At 40.5% G+C, this 19,588-nt stretch overlaps 1 protein-coding gene across 4 annotated transcripts in view; it reads right to left on the reverse strand.

Annotated features, from left to right (window-relative positions):
* UGGT1 (UDP-glucose glycoprotein glucosyltransferase 1) overlaps positions 1-17,996 on the reverse strand; it is a 40,930-nt gene extending 22,934 nt beyond the window's left edge. For 3 of the 4 annotated variants that reach the window (XR_008483316.1, XM_054282499.1, XM_054282501.1), the window contains exons 1-17: positions 17,942-17,996; positions 15,437-15,572; positions 13,617-13,699; positions 12,938-13,068; positions 12,010-12,122; positions 10,620-10,794; positions 9,244-9,340; positions 8,528-8,606; positions 8,230-8,330; positions 7,366-7,465; positions 6,206-6,266; positions 4,547-4,638; positions 3,745-3,895; positions 3,375-3,494; positions 2,514-2,599; positions 1,953-2,088; positions 906-1,037 (exon numbers count right to left, since the gene is read on the reverse strand). Coding sequence is in view for 3 of the 4 variants with exons in the window: in XM_054282499.1 (XP_054138474.1) it covers positions 906-1,037; positions 1,953-2,088; positions 2,514-2,599; positions 3,375-3,494; positions 3,745-3,895; positions 4,547-4,638; positions 6,206-6,266; positions 7,366-7,465; positions 8,230-8,330; positions 8,528-8,606; positions 9,244-9,340; positions 10,620-10,794; positions 12,010-12,122; positions 12,938-13,068; positions 13,617-13,699; positions 15,437-15,561 (1,782 nt within the window). In the remaining variant the exon portion in view is untranslated. Of the gene's footprint in view, positions 1-905; positions 1,038-1,952; positions 2,089-2,513; positions 2,600-3,374; positions 3,495-3,744; positions 3,896-4,546; positions 4,639-6,205; positions 6,267-7,365; positions 7,466-8,229; positions 8,331-8,527; positions 8,607-9,243; positions 9,341-10,619; positions 10,795-12,009; positions 12,123-12,937; positions 13,069-13,616; positions 13,700-15,436; positions 15,573-15,711; positions 15,776-17,941 lie in introns of those variants that run through there. The other variant, XM_054282500.1, reaches the window with a different exon arrangement.
* Positions 17,997-19,588: the final 1,592 nt, after the last annotated feature.

The following is a 19,588-nucleotide window of genomic DNA, read 5'->3' on the forward strand; positions in this document are numbered from 1 at the left end:
AAGTGCACCAGCATTGACAGATACCCTGTTAAAAGTTAAAATCAACTAGGTTGTGCTGGTTAGAGGTTCTGGTTGAGGCCTCTCCTCTCATACAAAATGCCTGTCTTACTTTTATGGATTTTAATTTCCCTAAAATGTTTTTCTCTTCACTATCCTGCATTGGAAGACTCATAAGCACAGGAGCCTATTTTCTGTAACCTTGACTGCATTCCTTACATTTGCAGATGTAGGCAGCATCAAGTGTGCTAAGAGCTATTTGTGATAGTATTTTCATTTCTCTTAGAACAACAAAAAATAAGAAACATCTCCCATAAAACCTCAATTGAAATCTGCTTCTTCTTACATATAACTGGTTCAATAGTGATTTGCCCTCCTAATTTTCTCCATACAGAAAAGTATCAACCTAAAAATCACTTCAAGAATTATTTGCAGAAAGTTGTTGGTTGTCTTGCTATAGAAAGGCATTTTGAATTCATTGTCATGGCTTTATCTCACTCAGTACTCAAATACTGATTCAGAAGCCCCCACTGATCCCTCCCAATGTTAACCCTCTTGGTTTTTCCATGAACCATTCCATCACTTTGATTTTTTTGCAAACACTTTTAGACTCTACTGAAGTCTGAATTCCATAATGAAAGCATGAATTATGAGCCACAAGAAAGCTATCTTGGTTCTATACATACAGATTTTTAAAAAATATATATTCCATTATATGTACTATGTATAATATATAAAGCTTGTGCTGAACATAAACAGTGAAATATAACTAGAAATCCCCCAAGGTGGTAACAAAATAGTTCCCTGGTTAGTAAGAGAACTGGACCAAGAAATTGTATGTAATTATATTTTCAGAACTCTTGCAGCAAAAGAAGTGGAAAACAAAGCTCTATTTGATGAATTCTTACCTTTCTGTTTTGATCATAGGCAGAATCAATTCCCAGCACACTGTTGATTTCCACATAAGGATACTGTTTCTCAAGAACACTAACAACATGTTCCACTTTCAGCTGGTCTCCTGTTTTCACTTTGTTATAAATCTGAAAGGGGAATACAAGTTTACAGCTGCAACTGTAAAGCCTCTGTCCTTCTCAATGCAAACTGACCTGTCACCTGTATTACAGTAGTTATAAGAAGGCATTAACAGCCAGATTGCAAAACTTTTATTCATATTTATCAGTTGCAACAGCTCCTAAGCACTTGTAGCCATTATAAGTATCTTGTTATACCTTGTAGTCATTCCAGTGAGATATATATACTTCTTTAAATAATAACTTGCATCTTTAATTAGAAAAGGCATTTGAGGAGGGGAAAGAGTTCTCTGGGGGAAAAAAGCCTCAAATAAAGAATATCCAAGGAGATATTTTTTTCCCTTCAGAACTTGAAATATGTTTATGAACAGTACACCCTCACAGGTAAAGCAGGAAACTCTTTCCCTCTTGAAGACACAAGATTTCACTTTGAGCTACAAATATACACCCAAAATAAAAAGAATAAAAGTAACTGACTTGAAGGAACCAGCAATTTAATGTCACGGCTTGCCAATTTGTACAAGTATCAAACCACAGGTGGAATTCATTTACCAGAATCTGTATTGTCCTTTAACATGGCAAAGGTACACAGTTCAAAGCAAATTATAACATTGAAGGAATGGGGCAGTTCAGAACTCAAGAGACAGAATGAGCAGAGGGATAGGATCAGAAAAACATGCAAAAGTGTTAAGTGTCACAATGAAACCTGTGCCACAATGAAACCTACTCTCACTTGTTAAAGTTAGGTCAGAAACACATTACAAGGACACATGTGTTCTGTGGCACCAGTATTTGGAAGTACTCTGCATATTACCCCAGCCAAAGAACAATTCCATCCATTAGCTACACATTAGCCCCATTAACACAATCTTATATACATTGAAAATATTAAAATATGAATTTCCCTTTTTAATTAATACTTACAGACATGACAGTCTGAAAAGCATAATTATTGTCCATTTCTTGTGCCACATAATTGTATGTCCTCAGGAGGGCAACACCAGGATCCTGCAGTCCATCAACATCCTCTGAGTCATTAACCACAAAGACTAGTCCTATCCTGCAATCACACAAATTCCTGGTCATCATTTCTGTAAAGAATCAACTCTTCACACAACTGCTGGCTGTGATCAGCATCTTAAACACAGGTTTTTTCTAGAATAGCCTGGGAAGGTGTTGAGAGAGCAGCCAGGAATCAAACTTAGGACATGTAATCTGTAATGAGTCCATCAGAATCTTGCTTCTCACCTCTCTCCCATCCAAAACTTTAAACTTCTTTTGGACTGTTAAAAACCAGAACTCTGTTTTGCTAGTTGAGGAAGTTATACTCAAGAAATATACATAAACCTTGAACACAAGGAATGCAACATTTCTGCAGTGTCCTAGCAATGAGAATTTTACAATGGCAAAAGTCACATGAATAAAAACTAATTTAAAAAACCCCAAACATTAAAACCATAGAATAATCACTTATTCTATGATTACCTCAGTGGGATGTGGTTACTGAAGAACATTTCTGCCACATTGAGTAACTCTGCTGTGGTCTCATGAGTAGGATCCACTATCAGCACCTGTATACAAACAGCAAGTGAAAAGTTTTCATGCCCTGGAGAGCCAAGATGTTCTCTGCTGTCTCAGCCCAGACAGAACTGGGCCATTCAGACTGCATGTAGAGCCCTTCCTTCATGCAACTGTTGTCTTAGAATTTAAAAATTTCTACGTTAAAAGTATTGAATTCCAGAGAAAAAGCTAACACATCCAAGCTCCCACAGCTTCAGATGGTTCAAGTCCCTGTTTTCCCTAATCAGAGTTCTTGTTTTGCATAGGGCCACTTTGCCACATGACAAGAGTTACAGTGCACAATTTGCAAGCTGTTCATCAAATCTAAGTAATTTATCTACAGACTAAAAGGACACCCAGGACTAAGCTGAGGGCTGTTCATCATTTGTTCAAGTCTTGGTGCATGAATGCTTTCTAACTGAAACAACTGAAGTTGGTCTTAACTCTGCCAAGAAGACAATAATTAACAGATTTGATAGATTTCATTAATAAACTTCAGGTATTATCACTAAGTTGAAACACACCAAATTGTTATTTATCAGATGATAATTTTGTCCATTGACAAAACAACACCTGGCATTTAATAGATGCCACAGAATCATGCTCAGGAATCTCTGAATCTCAGCCATAACTTACTAATACTAGGAAAACAAAACCTTTCAGAAAAGCACCCTCTCTCTCAAGCTATTTAAGTGACAGTGTATACATGAGGTAAGCTGCAAAAGCTGATGTTCCTGCTCTTGACAAAACAAAATGCACATTTCATCCAGTCAGATGATTACTTACAAAATTATGGAAGTTTTTTCTGATTTGCCTGATGACACCAGGAAATGTGGGACGCAGCAGTTCCTGCACGCTGGAAGGCCAGGAGTTGTATCGACTATCAACTTCCAGATTGTTGATCCACTAAGGAAAAGTAAAGGCATTTAAATAATTTACAGTCCTCCTGCTCTGGTCTGAGACTAAAATATTTTCAAATCAGACACTATATTGAAGAAATAAAGCTTTTAAAAAGTGCTAATTATAACCTTATTATCCTTTTTACTTCACTGCAGTTTCAGAGCTGATTGTGAGACAAGGACAAAAGCTACCCTGACAGTTTAAGAATGCACTGCCCAACAGCAAATCAAGTATTTCTATCAAAAACCATACTCACTGAAATGGCAGGGCTTCTGATGTCCACAGCATAGTCAGAATCTGATGGCTGGATGTTCAACTTCAGGACATTGTGTAAGGAAACTCCCTCAATTCCCAAGCTGTGCAGGCCTTCCATAACTCGGGCTTCATTGCGGAGCACATCAATCAAGCTGCAAGGAAAAGCAAAATGGAGCTGAATTTTAACCCCACAGCAAATAACTTATCTTAATCTAACAGATGAAAGGTATAAAAAAGTCTGTCTGTCCAGAAATTACTTCTTATTTATCACCTACTTCTTACCATCCTAAGAAACTTGAGATGACTTAAATCTATTCAATTAATATTGCATAACTAGGAAAAGCAACGTTAAATCAGGATAATTAATCCATTATATACATATATATATACATATGGATTATTTAAACACATCTTGACTAAGGTATAGGGTGGTTTCCAGATGAAAAATTTACAGTGGTTTATCCTTTGAGAATCACTCTGCTGTCTTCAGAATAAATCTGTATGCTGACAGGCTGAGAAAACAAAATCTTGCTAGTCATAGCACAGGTCAAAAGAACAGCACAAAGGTGACTTCTCATTCCAATCTTCAAGAGTATTCCACTTTTCACATTAGAATTTTTGTTGGAAATGCACTTTGAATAAGACAAGGAACCATTATTTTCTTTTTACAGTACTTAACAATTAAACCTAGTCTAGACTATGAAGAAGGTTCAAAACTGTCTAAAAACGTTATCATTCAAGCACAAGCAAAATGCAAGTTTCTAAGCAGGATGCAATTATAGTGAAAAATAAAACATTCCTACCTAAATATATCCTGAGTGTCCAAGTCAATAAGCAGTCCATTGATGAACAGGGCAGAATCTCCTGGTTGCAATCCTAACGTTCCCTTGAAATACTGAAAAGAAGCAGAGAAAATATTATTAAAGATTTTAATGTTGTTTTTTTTTCCAGTAAGTCTTGTCTTGCAGTACCAGTCACAAATTTCTATTTAGAGGCATGATGAATACTGAAGGAGAAACATTGTATTTGGATATTTTACAACACTACCATCATGAACACTGTGAGCAAAGCAAACAGAGGAATAATAAGTACCAAGATGAAGTACCAAGTACATGAATAATAAGTACCACATGAAGTACCAAGAGCAGGAAAGTAGCTTCTGAACAGAAAAGATTTACTTTTTTTATTAAATTTGTAAGGCTCTCAAAGAAAAGCTGAGTGTTAAATTGTATCTTTCTGTTGATAGTTACATAGTAAGCTCTAATGTAACAGTAGCAGTGAACTTAACTATTAAATAATACCCACACAAAGGGAGCAGTGCAAATAACAGCTCTGAAGGGCACGGTTGGATATAGTCTGGGTCTGGATGGAGCAGCCCAGGGATCCTCTGAATAAAAATGAATCCACAAAATCATGGCTTTACTTGTGGACCAGAGTCTGATCTAACACACAGCAGAAAAAGCTAACTAGGTAGCTTTAGCTTGGACTTACATCCTATACTTTGTCCCTTCCAGAACCACATGGGACAAAAGTGTCAAACTCCATCCCTTCTCCTCTGATTTCATCACTATTGAACAACAAAGCATTTCTTTCTCAGAATAGGAACCTCAGGGGATAAGTAGCTCTGCATTTACTACTAGACTCCCCAACAGATTTCTAAACAATATGTGTGTACTTAACATACAATGTGTTTTTTCTGATAAAACCAAATGAGACTGAAATGTGTGAACAGGGCACTGTAGCTCAAAGAGCAAATGCTGCTGTTTGACTTTTTTCATCACTATCTTAAACTTTTGTTTTGGTCTCTATCCAGACCACACTACCTGGCATATTTAGTTGCACAAATTTCTCTACAAAAGCGTGTACAAAATTCCCAGGTGGCTGTTGGTTTTTTCAGTGCTTTGCTAATGCAAGGACACAGCTGAGCTGTCTAAAACACTTCTGCAAATACAGAGCCTACTCAGTGACCTCCAGAGGCCCCTCATGACCTGGGGAGTTTTATGATTCTGTTTCAAAGCACATCTAGATTTAGCTGGTTAATTTTATCCCTTCACTAAGCAACAACATTGAAACCATTTCCTCCACACAGAATGAATCAGTCTAAAGCCATGGCAGGTTCTGAATTTATTCTGTGATTTCCTAGTGATCACTGATGTACACAGACATCTAAGCATCATCTCAGACTGGATAAGGAGAACTAATTTTCTTCTGTTTCTTTCTACAGTTAAAACTGTAGGAAGATGCTTAATATGGCTGCTTTCCAAGCAATAAATTTCTAAGCAGAGCAGTATTTTCGTATTTGAGTAAAGAAATTTATGTTCCTCATCCATGTTTGAAAATCCACCACTTCTTCACTTCCCAGATGCATACTACAAAGTTGTGTGTGAAAATACTGGGTTATTATCTTGAGCAACATGTAAACCTAAGTGCAAAGGCACTGTGTTACTTTTTGGACACGTTACCTTTTGGTTCTCTTCAATTTCTGCTCTGAGCTCCGAAGAAACAACTGTTTTTGTTATGGCCCTGCAAAAATAAAAACATCATGCTATGAATCCTCTTTCTGTTTATCTAGTGGATAGATATGTACTTATCTACTTTTTGTACCTTTCATATTAATATAATTAACCTTCTAGTATAAAGAGGTGCAGCAAGAAGGAGTTGTACTTGGTGACATCATAAATAGTAGGATGGAGCATTTTTCTTACACTCTATAATCCAGCAGCACAAAAATGTTAACCACGTGCCAACTCTCAGGGTCTAATTTCACATTAACCATAATAAAAGTGTGCAGCTGCCAAAAATGTAAAGATGGAGGCTGGCAAGAGAAAATAGGGGATCTCACTGCTCATGGTGGGTTCCCATTCCTTTCCTTACTTTGGATGCAGTGATTGCACCATCAGAGTGGGTGAGTACAGCCCACAGATCAGCCTGGAAACACAGTGAGATGCAATGCCTGCCTTCAGAAGCTCTAAATAACAACTTAACATCATGTAATGGGAAATAAGATCAGAAATCAGTTTATTTTTACATTCATCTCAGGTATATCTCCCACCTATTCAAAAAGGTTCTGTAATATCATCTTCACAATCCAGGCAATGGAATTTTTCAAGAGAAATATATCTCTAGACTGGCTGGCCATGCCAGGTCATCTTGAGTTTTTTAACTGATTTGAATGTGTTAAAGACAGTCACTGACAAAGTACAAAAACCAGTGGAATTGCACATCAGCCTCTGACATGAGACTGACTGGGTTGTTTGGCAATGTGGACCCCAGAAGAAGAGTGGGATCCTGTGAACAAATAAATGTTAAGGTCATTAAACAGAAAACCCAGCCAATAAATTCTTGATGACTTCATGTAATAGGTTTAGATGCATTTCACAATAAAATAGCACAGGCAATTCTGGCAAATTTTCTACCAGTCCACATCAGCTGCCATCCAAGAAAAACACCATGAAATCCTCTTTGTAACAGTAGGCTGAAGAACTTCCCAGCATAAACATTCCCCAGTGTTTGCTTCCAGCTAAATGAAAGTCAGAGTTAACCCAACCAATGCTGCTTGTCTCAAGTCCTGCTCAGGAAAAGGAGAGTATTAAAATTTTTTAGGAGTCAAAATTAAAGTTACCTGGCCTTTGTAGGAAAGTTCTGACTAAGATCCTTCATGACCATCAGGGCATCCACAGGGGGAGCAGTCAAAATGCGAGCAGCAGTTTGAAAACTCAGATCTTAGAAGTGAAAAAAGAGAGGTGAACAACTCAAAACTGAAAACAAGGCAATGCAGAGACATCTTAACTTCATCTTGCAACTTTTTTGCATGTTACCTAAGGAAATTCACTTTCTATCTGCACCTATAGATACTTTTAAATTCATTTTCTTTATATTCAACTTGTATGTGTTGCCTTGAAGCAAGTAACCCACCCAGGTTGTTTAGGTGAGTCCAGACCAGCCCTCTTTGTTTGGCTGAGCTGGGAGGATCTGCCCTTCCACTGATATTGGTAGATTCCCCATGGCTACAACATACATTCAGCTCTTTGAATTAATCTTTTTGAGAGGATGAAAAGTTTTTCATAGGCTTTTATAGATGTTTTAAGGGAATGAAGCCAGAGCAGCATGTAACTGACTCTGAAATACAGTTTTCCTCTGGTCTTGAGAAATCTCATGATTTCACATCAGAAGTGTGATTATGGAAAGAAACTTTGCATTCCCTTCTTTTCTGCATTCAGCAGACCATACAAGCAGTCAGTTTAAGAGCAAGTAGCTTACTGTATTTCACAATACAGAAAACAATCCTCATGTCAGAAGTCCTGTGAAACAATGCCAAAAGCTATTTCAACAGGAAAAGGTACTTTAGAAACCAAGTATTTTCCAAGAGAGACTGAATGCAGGAATTTACAGTCAAACTCTGTCAACTGTTCACAGCCACTAAGACCAGAAAACATATTTACATTGAGATTTGTAGACCATAACTGAAAGCCTTTATCCAGATTACCTTGGAGCTGCCACACTTTCAGAGGTGCCATTTCATTGGTACTTTCCACGAGGTGTTTTCTGAGCTCTTTCAGCTCTTCTGACAAGTCAGGATACAGCTGCCTGAAAGGATACAAGGATCAAACAATTCCTGTGGTTTCCTGTAAGAAAGTCTGCTGCTAATTTAAAGAAACTACCACATAAAAAAATATGCTGCTAGCATATACAGAAAACTCAGACATGTAAAAAATAATAATAAAGCAAAAGATCAGCATTTCTCAAAAAGTTTTTTGATATGATAAAGTCCAACCGTGTTTTACCTTAGTTTTCCAAACAGAAATCCTTGCACTTCATCAATAGGGTCATTTTCATCTATGACTGTAGCATTCACATCTGTGCCTATAAACACACAGAGAACACCACTAGCATCAAACTATTCCCAAACAGAAAAGCAGGAGAATCTGGGGTTTGTGTGTGTATGTGCACATGTAAAGAAAAACCACACACACAGATTACACTATCAAAATAGTTTTGGCAGATGCATGGGAGTTTGTAGAACAGAGATCAGTGCTCCATAAAAGCAGTAAAAGCAAAGAAAACATGCAGAATTCTGAGAATTTTGTCTTCCCCCAATTAAAAAAATTTAAAAAACAAAAACAAAAAAAAAAAAAAAAAAAAAAAAAAAAAAAAAAAACCAAAAATGAGGAACAGGGAACACAGTCTGCTCTGATGATGGATAGGTTAAGGCAAATTAAAGTAGAGAAATTTGCTTTACACCTGCAGAGTAACTGGTAAAAAATGAGTTGCATTAGTAGTGCCATTACTAAGATCTAGTCCATGGCCATGGCTCCAGGATTGCACAAATGTGGAAGTGCCATGGCAAAGATCTGTTTCATAAGGAAATGCTCCCAAAAGGGATTTCAGAGCTAAGGAAAAAAAAATATCTGCAATTCAGACATTCATAGCAAAATGAGTATAAAATTACCTTGGCAAAATTAAAATGTTCACATTAAAATACTTGAAATAAAAAATTCACCTTTCACCTGGGTATCATCCTTGGCCTTATATTCTGTACTTTTAATAGCCAGTTCTACACCATAGCCAGAGAGGTAGACCTTCTCCTTGCTGGGATTCTGTAAGGAAAAGCCAACAGTGTGATATTGCCATCTTTGTTTGACCCAAAAAAGAAAAACTACCACTTCCCAAAGCTGAGAAATCTCAGTCTGGGATTTCAGACATAATGGGTAGAGAGAAACAAACACTGTGAGTGGCTCTGCAGTAGCATACTCTAATAATTTTATTTCCTACTGCTTTTCAACACACTTCTTGAAGTTCAGCAAGCAAGAATTATCTCTGTGAACTAAAAAAAATATCAAAATCCACAGAGTAAAGAGGAACACAAAACAATGTTTTCAGGATTCAGTGTGTGAGCAAAGCAGAGGGAGATAGAGTCCTATCATCAAATCAGATAGAGGGTGGAAAGGAACTTCAGCTTAAAGGTCAAAAATGAAATATTCACTGAACAGCTACCACAAAGAATGACAAGGAATAAAATAATGACAAAAGACTGGTGCATAATTAGTTCTGCCTTTAATGAGAGAAACATGACCACTTTCTAAAAGTATTTTGAAGTATATAACACATAACAGTACCAAGATCTAAAGTGCAATACACTGAATTTTGAATGTATTCCTCCCAACACTGACAACTACTTCCTGTTATAAAAGGGAAATAGTGTATGCAATGCATTACTTTATTTTATTAATAGTACAAGTAATATTAGAAATTAAGGAGCTGATGCCTTTTTTTTTTTTTTTTTAATTCAAGCCTGAGTGCTACACTGCAGGTTCTGGCAATACTTACTAATGTTTAATCAACAAATCAAAGAACTCCAGCTCTTCATACCTTCTGAAATGTAGTTTTAAATACTAATCCAGGGGCTATGCACAATTTAGTGGAGGAAGATGGAAACCAGGAAATGGTAAGTGGTTCTGTAAAAAAATTACTACAGAAACAATGTCTTTCTTTTGAAAATGGTACCTAAATGTTAATCCTTCCTTTTTATATCAAGTGACCAAGTGGCCTGATTGTGAAAGATTTGACTACTTCCTATGCTCTAATATGGGTAGAGAAACACTGCTTTTTACACTGAAGTCTCTAATTAATCTGGAATTTAAGTCTGGATTTATGAAATCAAACAATCTTACTTAAACAATCAGGAGATGTAAAATATTCTATATTCCTCAGCTACATGCAATAAAAAATAAAACTTTAAGTATTCCAAGTAAATTAACAATGAGTGTAGGCAAATGTCAATGTAAAGGGAACAAACCTAGGTCAGTTTTCTTTTTGAAAAGCAAGGCCAGTTCCTCAATTTCAAATACCCCTGTTACAATGCAGAAATATACTCACAGCAATGTAGTGTCTGAGCACATAAGTGATTTCTCCAGCCTCAGCCTTTGCAACAAGCCTCCTGTGCTGTCTGTAGAACTCCTCTGAGCCAATCTCTGCATAAAGTATGACCACAGGACTTTCAGGGTTTGCTGCTGGGTACTTGTGGTCCCCCTTGAACAAAAATGGCTTTGGCCTAAGAGGGAACAGTGAAGAGTCACAGTGTGAGTCACAGCATTTCCTCACTCAATGCAAAATGAATTTTTTCCCTGTTTATTCATTTTCTTGAACACATATGTTGAGCTATTCCCACATACTATATCAAGGCTGGCAGCACTTTGTGCACATTGACAAAAGCTCTGTGAAAAATGAACACATGAAAAGAAACAAGTGACTAAGAGCTCTTTTGAATCGAATATGATCCTAATTTTAAAAATGAACAACTTCCCTTAAATTTCCAATTAACTTTCTCTCCCCACAGTGATTCATAAATTCTGTATGAAAAATTAAAAAGGCTGATAGAACAGATGTGCTAATGGCACAAATTCATTTCAACCTGGTCCTTGGCTTAGTATACAAACAAAAAAGTGAATGAAAAGTCTATTTTCAGCTTCTTTGTTTACATTTTGTCTAAAGTGCAATAAATACTTAAAGTATTCCCAGTAAGTCAGAAGAATAGCATGTGAGCTATAGATGCCATATGCCTGCACATTGACAAAAAACTCTTTATTCTTAAGATAACCAAATAACCAAGATTACAAAAATCGTATTGAAAACAAAAATGTTTTCATATTATGAAAACAAACTGAAATGTAAAGATTTGGGTCAGTTTTGGTTTGTTACTTGTTTGGGTTTTTTTTAATAAAAAGTATTATATTTTATACCTTCCTTTTGTTATTAGCAGTTACAATCAATTTTTGTTCTTGTAGAGAAATCTGAATTTTAAATATATTGTGTGGTAATGGTTTCTTTGTCAATGCTGAGAAAAGTATACAGAGAAAAAAAGCTGTGCCTGCTTTCAGCCATTCATAAAACAATTTGTTACATTAATCTCATTTGAATATGCAGCCCAGCTCCTATTTTCCCCGCACACTGAAGGTTTTACACACTTCTGAGAATTCCTACTGTCCTTCAACAGTTCCCAGCTACTTCCAGAATTTGTTTCCAAATTTTCCTGTGCATATTCCTCTTCCTAGTAGAATTATCAAAGAGCAAGGGATAAGAAAACTATCATTGCAATCTGAATTAACACCAAATAAGAGACTGCCCCTGCAGTTCCAACAATGGACAGGAGAAATCAACACTGAAGAACACAGAAACAAAAAGTTTATTACAACCTCTTCACAGCAGTAAGTCTAAAGTTAGGTTAAATTTTAAGAGCTAATCCAGTAACAGGAAATTAAACAAATACCTGTCTGAAGCTGCCTGTAAAAGGTTTCCAAGAGAGTCAAATTCACATGTTTTCTCCCCATGCACAACAAAAAACAGGGTACAGCCCTCTGGTGGAGATTCATCTGCTGCTATCTGTATAAAACATTTATAATAGGTTAAATGTTTGCCCTTAGAACAAGTGAAAAGTAACAGTGTAGCTGTGCAGCAAACAGTATTATTTCCTACATTCCAAACTAATACTTCTTCCTTGTTTATGACATAATTACAAGATGGAGATTTAAGCCTCTACTTATTTTTCAGTCTGTTACAATTAACTGTAAGGTTAGTTGCAGGTACAGAAAGCAAGGCTTGCAATTGCAGGAGTTTTGGCTGAGGGCTTTTTTTTTGTCTTAGACATCACAAAAATCTGTATTTGTTAAATATCAAACAACAAAATGACTCCACATGAACAAGGAAGATGTTTTACAGTATTACTTAAATAAACAATAAAGCATGTCCTAATGTGAGACAATTTCCAAAGAATTTAAAATATTAAAAAAGAACAGAGAACACAATGAACTTTTATTTATGAGTTCTAATCACTAAATATATAATATAGATATATGGATTACTATCTTCAAGTAAGTTCAGCTGAGCAACAGGAAGAGCAGCAGCATCCCAAGTACCAATGGAGCCATAGAGATGGTCCTCACAAAAATCTTTGCACCAATTCTTAGTGCAGCAGGCAAAAGGTATGCAGGCATGTCAAAATGCCAATTCTTTAGTCTACTCTAGACAAAAATTCGGCACCTCATGAAATTTGTATACACATCACTCTGTAGCTCAGGTGTACAGAGCAGTGAATCAGTTTAGGTTTTTTATATCTCAAATGTTTCCTTCCACAGCTCCCTCCTTCCTGAGCCTTTTTACAATGCTCTGCACCTCACCTGAGCATTTCCTGTACCAACCTGTTGGAAAGCTTGAACTGCTGCAGAGTAGGAGCGTAAAGACAGAGAAAATTTCAACAAATTCTGCTGCAAAGGTGACAGAGTCTGGCAGGCCACTTTCAGCATTTCCTGGTAAGAAGAATAATCACTACCTGCAAAATCAAAGTACAAGCAGTTATCTTTCTATCCCATAGTCTCACTGAAGAGGGGCTTCTCATCCTAGTGTGATTTATACCAACAGAAGCCCATGACATTAATTCTAAATATGCACAGGACCATTCCTCCTCCAATTTCACTACAGCCAATTCTACAGCTGGATAAGAGTGAACTTCAACAGAGATCCAGGAGAGTACACTTGAATTCATTCTTGAGGATGCAAACATGGGCAGGGGAGGAGGGAAACAGTTTAGAGCTCCCATTTTATTTTGGCTGAGAAATAGTAACACAGAGAAAAGGCTTTTAAAATATTGCATGCTTCATGTTGAAAAAGAATCTGGCAAGCAAAATGTTTTAGACTCATCCACTACAGATTTGTCAAATGGATATCCAAAAGCCTTGAGCACATTACAGCAAAAAATATTACTGAAATAAGTATTTTATAGAAGTCAAATGAGGATTAACATGATGGAAGACAGAACACTGTGGTATATTTTCCAACTATCAGTCAGCATTGAGAAAAAAAAAAACTATAAAATCTTACCATCATGCTCAGCTGTCTTAATATTCTCACTGGCTTCAACAAAGCTCCAGAATTTTTCTTGACCTTCTTCTGATAAAAATTCACTAAGTAAGATGAGAAGAGTGAGTTAGATCTACAAATTTTCTCTCAAATTATAAATCTGATACCTTGTGATGCTTTACAGAAAATTAGCGCCTACCACCTATATCAGCAAACTGTGTTACTAGGAAAAGCACTGCAGGAAAGCTAAAAACAAACCCAAACAAATAATCACTGCAGACCAGGACAGACACAGAGCACATGCAAGCAGCTTGTAAGGCACCTCCTGATCCTTTAATGCCACTAACAGGCAGCAGGGTCCATCCTGGCAGCTCTCCTCCCTAATGCATTTCTTTGGAATCTCTCTTTTATGAGAAACACACATTGTACATGAGGCAAATTGTAATTATGAGCTTTGGTGGGCTTTGGTGGAGATTTTCTGTTTGCTTGTTCTTGAACAAGCAAAAGGAGAAGTCACAGCTTCAAACCATGTTACAATTCCCACATATGAAGCATATAATGGGCAGGTATACAAGGCTAGAAAATGAAATTCATCCTCTGAACATTGCAAAGCACAAACACTGTATCACATCCACACTTGTAACATACTTGCTATGCTCAAGGATGCTACAACAGCAGGTGTGGAGCCTGCTCAGTGCCACAGTAACTGTGTGTTCCAATCCAAGGGTAAGTGCTGCTGGAACACCTGGGTACCAAACTGCAGGGCTGGGCTAAGTGCAGTGAGCAGCAGGAGGGATTTCACACTGCAGTGCTGCATCATGCTGCAGTTCATCCCAGGTGAACCATCCTGCCCTACCCAAAGCCTCTGGCTACAATGGATCAAGTCTTTGCCACGTTATTTTGATTATTTGCTTACTGTTCCGCACTCTCTTAGGTTGAGTTTTTCCCCAGCTGTGTCACATTTTCACACAGTCTCAGGGTATCTAAATCCTGGCATTAAAACCTGTGTTTTGCATTTTACTGCTCAAGGAACTTTCAGGCTTCAGCTTCTCCAGAGAAGATTACAGAAAAGTAACTTCATCTAGGACACGCCTGTCCTCTGAATGAGAGCCATGCTCATGTGAGTGAAACCCAGCAATGCTCAACTATCTGCAGTAAAACAGACAAAATTCCACATTTGGCAATACCCTTAAGTGATACAAAATTAAGCACACACTAACTTGAAATTCTAAAAGTCCTACTGACATCTCCAAACTGAAACATGACAAAATTAAACAATGAGGGGTTTCAAAAGAGACAGCATTTTGCTTTCTTTTTACACAACATCTTAGAAATAAAGTCTTTAATACCATAGAAGAAATGTTCCCAGGGTGACTTGCACAATACTTAACAAAGCAATTGACTTTAATCAATACAAAACTCACATGAGCAAAGTTAAACTCAAGTTTTACCAAGCTAAATTTACACAAGCAGCAGATGTGTATCAAAACCTACAACACTGGAGTAAAATACATTCAGCTACAGAATCTTACAAGACCATGCTGAACTCTCTATCTAATGCTTTGAGTAAAACTTCATAAGGCAAAAAACACCAACTAGGTAATTGTTTATGGTTAGTAATTTTTGTTCTAATGCAAAATGAAAGAATTTATCACACAGAAAAATTACTGTCTCCTCTAAAATCCTCCTCCCACCTCCCCATGCACAGCAGGGATCACATTCCCACGTTATTGCTGTTGGTAGTGACCAGAAACCAAAGTGCCACATAACAAAGAAAACACTTTATTTTATCCTCTAAGCATATTCTGATTTGACAATGAAGAAAATCACAAAGCACTTACCTTGTTTCAAGGAGCAAAGGAGTTGAAGACCACTTTGTAGTCAGAGATGTTGTCACAGCCTTAGAATCTGCTTGTACAAGTGAAGAGCTGAAGCAGACTCCAAGAACTGCAATAAGTATTCCCATTTTATAGGACACTGAAAATGATGAAGGAAAATAATAAGTTTTGCATTGTCTCTTCTTATAAATACAGGATCTCAAATATATTGAGAGGTACGTCAAGACTTTTAAAACCGCATTTAATGCAATACATTAATGAGATGATCATCCTCTCACCTGGGCTTACAAACTCACAAACTTGAAGAGAGGCAAGGAATTTACAAATTCACTCCTGAGATGCAATTAAGCCTAAATCAATTCCAGTTTCCTCTGTGTTTATGCTTTCAAATAAGCTTCCTTCTGTTCCAGGACACCAACACCACATACTTCTTGTTTTAAGAGGTATTACAAACTGCACACACTTCAGACTGGGGTGGGGAAACAACGCACTGTTGATTTTATAGGAAGTAAAATCACACTTTGTGTCAGCACAGACCCAGCAGCTGTGGACTAATCCAGGCAAGGGTGAGGAACCCCAGTCAGGTCCTTTAGGTTTTTTGGGGAATGAAGAAACAAGTATTTCCTGGCTGCACTAAGCACCACAAAATTTAAAAGCTGAAAAATGAATGAAATCACACAAACAGATTCAAATGATACAACCTACTGTGAGAAGTGACCAAAAAACCATATTATTCCATTTCTTTACTGTCCTTCACTTTGTGTATTTTCAAGCCTTTGTATTCTCTGGCCTACACCCCAAAATAAAGCCAGGGGAATTTCCCTGCCCACAACTCTTAAGCTTATGGAAGACCTGAATTCTTCTGTTGGCTTTCCATTACAATCTCCAAAAGTTTAAGCTTTTTTTGCCCCTCTCTGACTATAGTATATTTATATTGACCACACCCCCAATATACACTCAAGTACTCTGTCATTTCTTTATCTTTTTTTTCCTGGATAACTCATTTTCCATGTCCCCCCTGCACCTGAAAAAACATCCTAATGCAATTCTACATATATCACACCCAATAAGCTGCCAGGATTTAACTTCTGTCTCTTTTTTATTACCATCTCAATATAAAGAATAGGGTTATAAATCTGTAGCTCTAAGCTACCTATATATGTACATAAATAAATGAACCAAATCCTCCTCTCTTTAAAAGTTTACACCCCTCCAGCCAAATGTTTCCCAACAATAACTCAGGCATTGTTCTTTCTCTGGGAATAAAACCAGAAATTCCTGCTGTGATCTCCAAAGAGCACACGACATTTGCTTTATGCTACACCTGGGAAGCAGACAGATGGCATCATAGAATGGGCACAGCCATCACTCCCTGTGTGCAGAGGGGGAAGCTCAGCCAATATTTGTGGAGTGAAACATTGGCCAAGTGCAAGCAAAAACCACAATTCACAGCTCCTCCCAAGATGGGTCCTTCTTATTCTCTGAAAATCACACACTGGAGTTTGGAATAGGTAAATGAATATACCCAACAGCATTCTCATGGCTAAAGCTTCCATGCTGCTCTCTTGTGCCTGCTTTCCTGCTCTGGGAAAGACTGAATTAAAAACCTTTTTCTGTATGAAACAGGAAAGAAACCAAATGACACATTTGTCACCTGACACAGTTTAGCCAACTGAAAATCTGCAGATTAGAAATATCTACAAGTCCTCAATAATAACAGCCATAAAACAAAGGAATGACCGATATCTCAAGGAAAAATACACCATGGAAAAAGAGGAAAGAGGCACAGGAATGAGCAAAAGTGACACAAGGAGATCCAGCTCTGTGCTAGGTAACAAAGCAAAACCCAGTCTGAATTACAACACCACAAAGCAGTGTAAATATTTTTCCTCCTTATTTTTCTTCCAATTACTCCCTTTAAAACACTCCGGGCAGCTTGCACATCCAGCCTTGGGGGAAGGAATAACGCAGCCCACATTGACATCAGTGCCATGTCCTGCGGGGTCAGTCTGGTGCCAAACGGGTGAAGGGCAAAGGGAAGCGGGAGCGAGGGGCAAGTACTGCAGCAGGCACGGCTCTGGGGCACCGGGACCGAGCCGGTGCACGGCAGAGATCCCCGATATCAGCGGGCACCGATCGCACCGGGGGAGCACGTCCTGTAAAGGGCTCCCACTGACACCAAACCACGGCGATTTAACCGCGACTAGAAATCAGCCACTGAAGCGCTGAGCAGCCAGGGCTCAAAACACGCATTAAACCCGGCCCGTCAGGGCGTTAATGGTGCAGGGCATTAAACCCGAGCGCAGCCTCCGCCGCTCCCCGGTCCCGCTGACCGACCGACTCCCGTGGGGCGCGGAGGCCGCTCGAGGGACCCCGCCGGTGTCGGTCCCTCCGCGGGGCCCGCCCCGCCTGCTGTCCCCCAGACCGCCGCCGCCGCCGCCCGCCGCGGGCCCGCCCCGCCACCGCCGCCTCTCCCTCAGGGCCCCGCCGGTGCCCGCGGTACCTCACCTGCGAGCGGCCGCGCGCCCGCCCGGCTCCCGCCGCCCGCGCCGCTTCCGCTTCCGCTGCGAGCCGGCGGCGCCGCGGAGTGACGGGGCCGGGGCAGAGGCCGGGGCCGCCCGCAGCCCGGGCCCGGGGCAGTGACGGGGCCGGGGCAGAGGCCGGGGCCGCCCGCAGCCCGGGCCCGGGGCAGTGACGGGGCCGGGGCAGAGGCCGGGGCCGCCCGCAGCCCGGGCCCTGGGCAGTGACGGGGCCGGGGCAGAGGCCGGGGCCGCCCGCAGCCCGGGCCCGGGGCAGTGACGGGGCCGGGGCAGGGGCCGGGGCCGCCCGCAGCCCGGGCCCGGGGCATTGACGGGGCCGGGGCAGAGGCCGGGGCCGCCAGCAGCCCCAGCCCGGAGCAGGGCCGTGCCCACAGCAGCGGCTGTGCCCGCGCTGCCGTGCGGTCTCGGTTTGAGGAGGCAGCGCCCGAAGCAAAGGCGGAACCTGTGTGGTTTTTGTGATATTAACTGGCCCGTGAGCAATCGCAGGCTGTGCTGCTGAAAGGAGACCCTGTGCAAACAACTGCTTGGTTATTTACAGTGTAGAGACGGGAGGGGAAGTGAAAGCAGCATACAGCAGGTTAAAACCAGCCGTTCTTTATTTATCTTCTCTGCACCCTTTAAACGTTCTTCATCAGAACTGCCCTGTCCATGCCGAAGGTGCGGGCTCCGCTCGGCTCTTGGTGTGCTCCGTGCCCCGCGGCCCCTGCCGCGCCCTCTGAGCCTTCCGTGGGCACCGGGGCCCTGCCGAGAGGTGCAGCAGCGGCTCTGGGGGCTCAGGAGAGACGTGGAAAGGCAGAAGGAGGCTGTAAATCCAGCCAGGCACAGGGAAAGGGAATGTCTCAGGAGGGAGCCGAACCGCAAGACAGGCTGGCTGGTGCGGGTCCTGGAGAGTGACATCAGCCGCGACAAGCTGCTGCTCGTGGCACAAATACAAACACTGTTTGTGTTCCTGTTCACAGCAAATACTAAGGTTTGCGAGGCAGACCTAAGGATTAATTACATGTGATCCGGAAATTTAAAAGTTTTTCATCCTGGTTTCGTTTTAAAATATTATTAAAACACTGAAAGTGGCAGGTGTCTGGTTGAGTTCATGTCTGAGCCTCAAATCACGATAACATTATCATGAAGAATGCTGATGTTCTGAGGTGTGTAACCAAACGCGAGGCAGCCTTGCACTGTGGTCCCTCAGGGCTGTGATATCTTTGTGTCCCTTCCCAGGACTCGTAGGAACACTTCGGGCGGCCTCCCCAGGCACTTTTGGGGGACCGCCCAAATTATGGCGACTTTAGGATGTTTTTGGTGCGCTGACTCCCTCCGTGCCCTCCCCAGCGACGCCCAACGCCTTCCCGCAATGTCCTCTTGTCACTTCCCAGACTGCGTGCTGGGGACTCTGAGGGGGAGTGTATGGGGGGTGGAGTGGTTTGGCCGGACGTGTAGAGCAACAACGGGGTGCGGAGCTCGGGGTGCGGCCGGAGCGGGTCCGAGGGGGCGGTGGCGGAGCAGTGGCGGGTCCGAGGGGGCGGTGGCGGATCCGAGGGGGCGGTGGCGGGCAGTGGCGGGTCCGTAGGGGCAGGCGGGGCCCGGTGGTGACCGCGGCCAGTTCCGCCCACCCCGC

The sequence above is a fragment of the Melozone crissalis genome, unplaced genomic scaffold, assembly GCF_028551555.1.
Source record: "Melozone crissalis strain CALT ecotype California unplaced genomic scaffold, PUWL_Pcris_2 ptg000034l_1, whole genome shotgun sequence".
Lineage (NCBI taxonomy): Eukaryota > Metazoa > Chordata > Aves > Passeriformes > Passerellidae > Melozone > Melozone crissalis.